This window comes from Sceloporus undulatus, chromosome 5 (assembly GCF_019175285.1).
Source record: "Sceloporus undulatus isolate JIND9_A2432 ecotype Alabama chromosome 5, SceUnd_v1.1, whole genome shotgun sequence".
Lineage (NCBI taxonomy): Eukaryota > Metazoa > Chordata > Lepidosauria > Squamata > Phrynosomatidae > Sceloporus > Sceloporus undulatus.
The window spans coordinates 185,670,926-185,677,143 of NC_056526.1; the positions used below are offsets into that span (position 1 = coordinate 185,670,926).

The 6,218-nt window shown below is 61.7% G+C and overlaps 1 protein-coding gene across 1 annotated transcript; it reads right to left on the reverse strand.

The window, feature by feature from the left end:
- Positions 1-2,062: 2,062 nt before the first annotated feature.
- LOC121931739 (proline-rich protein 2-like) lies at positions 2,063-4,054 on the reverse strand. Its single transcript, XM_042469720.1, has 3 exons — positions 3,872-4,054; positions 3,076-3,212; positions 2,063-2,777 (listed from the first exon to the last, which is right to left on the reverse strand). Exons 1-3 carry the CDS (start codon positions 4,052-4,054, stop codon positions 2,063-2,065), a joined length of 1,035 nt encoding a protein of 344 aa, XP_042325654.1.
- Between the last annotated feature and the right edge of the window lie 2,164 nt (positions 4,055-6,218).

The window sequence follows — 6,218 nt, forward strand, 5'->3', positions numbered from 1 at the left end:
CCATGAGGCTGAGAGAATGTGATTTGCCCAAGGTCACCCAGTGGGTTTCATTTGAACCCAGGTCTCCAGAATTCAAACCCAGAGTTCAAAGCTGAACCCAGGTCCAGCATTCAAACCACTATGCCACATGGACTCTCTAAACAGCTAGCAAAATTAAAAGTATACCTTTAAATTGCAATATCATAAGTGCAGCCTAAATGCATTTACATATACATAGTTTCAAATGGTTGAAGTGAAAATTTAGTAAAATGTGATGTTTTTAAAGATTTTTTTAAAAAATGAATTTTTAATTTTTTTAAAATTAAAATTTTAAAATTAAAAACTGGGACTTCTCCTTTCTCCTCCCATTGAGCCTCACCCCACTCACACAGGTCCCATACAGACAGGCCAAAATAAAGCTGCTTCGGGTCACTTTGGAGGTATGCTGTTTCAATGATGCATGTGTCCTAAGAGTCCGGAAGCTGTGCCAAATCTGTGCTCTAGTCCTTAGTACTGGATCATGGCTTTGGCACGGCTTCCTGACTCTTAAGACACATGTATCATTGAAACAGCATACCTCCAAAGTGACTGGAAGCAGCTTTATTTTACCATATGCTGTAAGCAGCAGTGTCCCCTTGCTCCCGAGAGGGATGTAGGTACCCAGAGTCACGGTTTCCTATGTAGAGATTCCGCCTTAATTTTTTCCAGTGTGCCCGGGCCCTGACCCATATTGTGTCCACTGGGCTACACTGTTTCTTTCTTCCGTACCCCACTAGTGACTGGCGCTCATGGCTTCCGGAGGCGGACGGAGAGGCAACTGGTCCCGCGAAGCCAACGCATTTCAGGTGCCCTGGTGGGTGGTTTGGTGTTGGAGCGGTTCTGGTTCCCACTTGGGCCCACGACCTCGCCTGACCTTGACCGATCAAGCCATCAGGAGTTGGGACGCACCCACAAGGCCCTCCCGGTCATCCCCTTCATGCGGAATAAACGCAGCTCCAACCATCCGCAAACCATGAAGCATCCAACTCTTTTTACGCCGATCTCAGGGAAAGAGCATCCCCCCCCCCAAGGCAATCTCTCTCAGTCAGATCTTTTACCAGCAGGTTCTAACCCGATGTTTCGCATGGAATCTCTGCTTTTAATGAACGACGGTGTAGTTCAGTTAAGTTCTCCCAGACTATCTCACAGGGGGGTGGTGGATTGGTGAGGTGGGTGGTCGCTTGTATGCATGAGTCTTAAGACATATAACGTCACAAGGACATGAAGAATGAGGCTGAAACCGCGGAGGTACCACCTGAGGCTTCCCCCAGCCATTTTCAGACTCTCAATTAAATGCCAGTGCTGGCAGGAGGGAGGAGGAACATCACAGCTGGAATTAAACCGCACGCGGGGTCTGTCGTACGGTCTCAGGTAGGGGGGAACAGAAGGAGGAGTGTGTTCTCACTAATAGAGAGGTTGGACATATGCACATTGTCGTGGTCATTGGGAGGACGAGTGTCTTCAGTTCATTGCAAACCGGGTCACACTTCATGAGATTTTTCACCACATGTGAGGGCTCGCAGGCTACCCGACATTAATTTCTTGCAAGTACTGTCGGGGATTGTTATGATTCGTGACAGCATCCACACCATTCATGGACATTTTTCTCCAATCTAACAGGGAGGGCGTCAGGGGAAGAACAATTGATAATATTTGTTTGTGAACGACGACTTGGAAGCTAGAATTAGTTTGAGAACTTTGGGGAAAGCAAAGAAGTGAGGAAAGGACTGTGCCTCGTAGCCCGCTGTAAGAGCAGTGCTACATCCCAACTCAATATCTGCCTCCCCACCATCGCATGACGCCCCCTTTGCCTCCACGCCCGCGGACCGCCCGCCGCCGCTGGGCAGCGCCTCGGGCCGGGACTGTTCCCTTCCGCCGGCTGCGGCCTCCTCCGGCGTGTTTTTAGGGTGCGCCTCTGCGGCACCCGCCCCGGGCCGATGCGCGCCCCGGACTTGGGGGGACCCCACTGAGGGACCTGGGACTGGCTTCTGGCTTGGTGGGTTTGGGCGTGTCAGGCACGCAAGGGGCGTGGAAGGCGCCGCCTTTAAGGACCATCTGGGGGGGAAGCTTGGTGGGGAGGAGGCCGGCCCAAGGTGGAGAGCGGCGGCGGACAGAAAAAGCCGCCCGGCAACCGCCGGACCCCCCTGGCACGCGCCCCTTTGCCCTCCCACGCCGGACGCCGCCGCCGCGCACGCCTCGCCGGGGGGACTGTTCCTTCGCGGGCGGGGCGCCTCCGTCCCGGTCGGTGGTTTAGGCGGTGCGGCATCTGCGGCCCCGCCCGGGGAGGCCCGCCCCTCGGGCGTTGGGGGAACTCCCCCCCGAGACCTGGACTGCGTTCTGGCTTGGGCCTTTTTTGTTTGGGCGTCAGCAAGTGGGGGTCGAAGGCCCCTTGTAGGACCATCTTGGGGTGCGGAGTTGGGAGGCGGGGCCCCCGCCAGGGTGGAGCGCGCGGGCGGGGATCAAAGCCGCGGGCACCCGGAACCCCCTGGGCCCACGGCCCCCCCTTTGCCTCCCACGCGCGGACCGGCCGCGGCCGCTGGCAGGGCAACGCAGCCCGCCGGGAGCTGTTCCTCCGGCCGGGCGGTGGGCGGCCTCCCGCCCGGTGGTTTTTAGCGGTGCGCATCTGCGGCACCGCCCCGGGGAGGAGTGGCCGCCGGCTCTCTTGCGGGGAGCTCCCACTGAGCCGGACTGGACTGCTTCTGGCGTGGTGTTGGGCGGTGCCAGGCAAGGGCGTCTTGGAAGGCCCCTTAAAGGACCATCTGCGGGGGGAAGTGGGAGGAGGGGGCCCCGCCAGGTGAGAGCGGGCGGGGATGAAGAATTCGGGGGGGCCAGGGGGGGCCGGCCGGGCCGGCCCTCGCTGCGCACGCCCCCTTTGCCTCCCACGGCGGCGGATGCCGCCCCGGCGCGCTGCAACGCGCCTCGCCGTGGGAGCGTTCCTTCGCCGGGGCGGCCTCCTCCCGGGTCCCCCCGGTTGGTTTTGGAGCGGTGCGCATCTCTGGCGCACGCGCCCGGGGAGGGAGGGGCCGCCCTCGGGACTCTGGGGGGGGAACTCCCCACGAGGACCTGGAGCTGCTTCTGCGGGAGCTGCGACGGGTGCGCGTTGCGCCGTTTCTATCGGGCCGTGGGAGGCGTTGGGTCGCCAGGGGGGCGTAGACGCGGATGCCTATAGTGGCTGCCCTCTGCTCCTTAGTGGCCTAGGAGGGTTGGGGGGAGGTTAGGGATGCGGGGATGCCGGGGGCTGGGGTTGACATCGGGGGGAGGGCGGGCGCTCCTATTGGGAGGTGGGGGGGCCAGGGGGAGGTGTATGGGCGGTGGGGGAAGAGGGGGGGACTTTCCGTTCCAGGGGGAAGGGGCGGGATAGATCGCATCCATTCTATCCCCCTTCCTGTCCCCTCCAACCTGAAGGACCCTGAGTGGTCCGCCAACGCCTTGCCCACAAACCCTGTCGTTGCTCCTGTGGCAGTGCCAGGTCGATTAGAGACAGTCCCCCATTCTCCCCAGGATCTCCTGGCGGACTCTAGGTGTGACCCTGGCTCGCATTACGCGGACCCTGGCTGGGGCCTGGAAGGGGATGCGGGTGGGGCCTCAGGCCCCTGCCTGCGGGTACTCGGTGAAGGGGACCAGCGCGCAGGTTAGGGGTCGGGGGGGGGGGGCGGGGAGGGGGGAGTGGTGGCCTTGGGTACATAGGGAACACCGCGGTCCCTCACCAGGGAACCACAGCAAGCGCCAACCCACCTATTTGGCTTGTGGTTTACCCTGACCCTGAAGGCTGAGGGACAGTCTAGGGTCTTCTGGCTGGTGTATCGGCCACCCCGCGTGCTTAGGCTGACTCCCCCTTACGGGGCTGACCCACCAGCGGTTGCTGGAACTGATGTTGGAGACGCGCCAGGGGGCTTCTTGTCCTGGGGCACTTCCCAACATCCTCCCTCACGGCCGCATGTTCCCCAGCCCGGTGCGGCTCGGGGATTCCCGGAGGAACCAATGGCAGCCCACTGGGGGGCCCGTCCCAGAGCTGATACCGGGGGTCCCCACGCATGTGCGGGCGGGATACTCCTCGATCTCGGTCTCCTGTTCGCGATCGCGGTACAGACCCCTCCACCCCCCCCCCCCCCCGCCTCCCCCCCGCCCCGGCCGGGAAATAGTCCAGTATTTCCCCCCGGTCATGGCCGCGATCATTCCTGGTAGAGGCGAAATCACAGGGGGGCTTCTACCCCCAGACCCCCCCGGGGGTGGGTGGACCAGTTCAGGCTGGTCCCCGCGACGGCTGATGGAACCTGAGAGGTGCCAAAGGCGCCTTAGGGGGGGGCTCGCGGGGTTCGGGGGGGAAAGGACCGGCGGGACTCTGTTGATGGCCCTTACCGGGATTTGGGATACCGGTACTCTCTGGGGGCTAGACACAGGAAGCGCTCCAAGGCGTCCTCTCCAGGCCTGCTTCCAATCGAGCCGCTGGCTCATACGGAAGATCTCGGGCGCGAGGGGGGAGCGGGTTCGCGCGACGGCGTAGGAGGGCCGTTGGCGGAAACGGTACCTTCGCTTGACGACGACAAGACTCTCCTAGACCCGACTACGTAACAGGGGACCGGGGACGGCAGAGAGAGGCCAGTTGGCGGACGACGCAACAGAATTCGTTCTATGGTGCTCGCGCTTGCGGTCCGCGGAGGACATCGCGCCGGCGCAGAGTTGTTCAGGGGTGGTCCCAGGGAGCTAACGCGCTCCGCCCTCCCGCCCTGTGAACCAGATCCTTGAACCTTCTAAGGGCCCTGCCTGTGGACGTCTTTAACAACTTTTCGTGGATAAAACTCGTCGCGACCGAGCGAAAGGGTCGACCGGCTGACATGGCCAGACGCAGAACCCAGAGGTAGAAGTGCCGGAGCCTCCGGGGGGACTATGTTATACTGGATCAGGTTTGAGTCGGTGGGTACGGGGATGTGGACAAGATCCTCGAACGTGTTCGGGCGAACACACCTGCTCTCTTGATCCGCCCCTCGTGGTTAGCGGGCCCAGGGGGGGGACCGGTGGTGGAACCACTGTGTTACGCCCGGAATTACAACACCTCGCGCAGGGGGCTGGCGATTTCCATGCCGAGCTTAAATTGGCCATTGAAGGGACCGATCCAACGAAAAAGCCCCCCTGGACCCCCGGTACATAATAATTATCGGGCCCTGGTTCTGCCCGGCTACCATTTTGGGGGGGGGAAGGTGGGTCGAGAGGCGCCGGTTGGCCCTCCAGCTTGTCGTCGGGTCTTGGATGAACGGATTATCCGGATCCATTCCAAAAGACGGGCTTCCGGGGCGGGTCAGGGGGCGGTTGAGGGACGGCCATGGTCGCCTTGGTCGAGGACGGCTCCGGTCGAGTGCTGGACCGGGGAAGGCGTGTCCCTGGTTGGTTGCTCTTGGACATCTCAGGCGGCGCTTTCGTTACCATAGACCATGGCTCCTTCGGGACGCCTGGCTGAGGTGGGAATCGGGGGCACTGTGCTCGCCGTGGTTCCGGTCCTACCTCGCGGAGGTCCCAGATGGTGCACGCTGGGGGGACGTGTGATCCGGCCGAGGGGAGGGGCCCCTTCAAACCGGGGGTCCCTCAAGGAGCCCTTCTGTCTCCCATGCTATTTAACATTACATGAAACGCGCGGAGGGGGAGAGATCATCCGGAGACTGGGGCGCGGGGGGTTAGCAGTACGCTGCTGACCACCCACGATTATTTTCTCTATGTCTCCGCTGGGTGCAGTGGACCCGGGGGGGCGGGAGGGGGGCGGTCTCTCCCTCGGGGCCGTCTGGAGGCAGTAATGGGACGGCGAGGAGAGAAAAACCGACTCAAGGGCCTGAAATCCAGGAGGAGAAACGGGAGGGGTACTAGTGATAGGTTCCCCCGGTCCCAGGAATGGCTGTGGTTTCCACCTGTGCCTAAACGGGCGGGTCACGCTCCCTGCGGAAGGACTCTGTCCGCAGTCTGGGGAGTGGCGTCTGGTCGCTCCTTCCTGGACTGCTCAGGTGCAATGCCGACGCGTCAAGGCCACCTGGGCCAGGCTTCGGCTGAATTCGCCCCAGCGCGGCGCCCATAGCTGGCCGGGAGGGCCCCGTGAAACTGTGGGTACTGGCTCGGTAACTTCGGATTGGGACTTCTGCAATGCACTCCCTGGGGCACCCGTATACCAAAACTCGGGAAGCTCAAATGGTACAGAATATGGCAGGGGCCCGGCG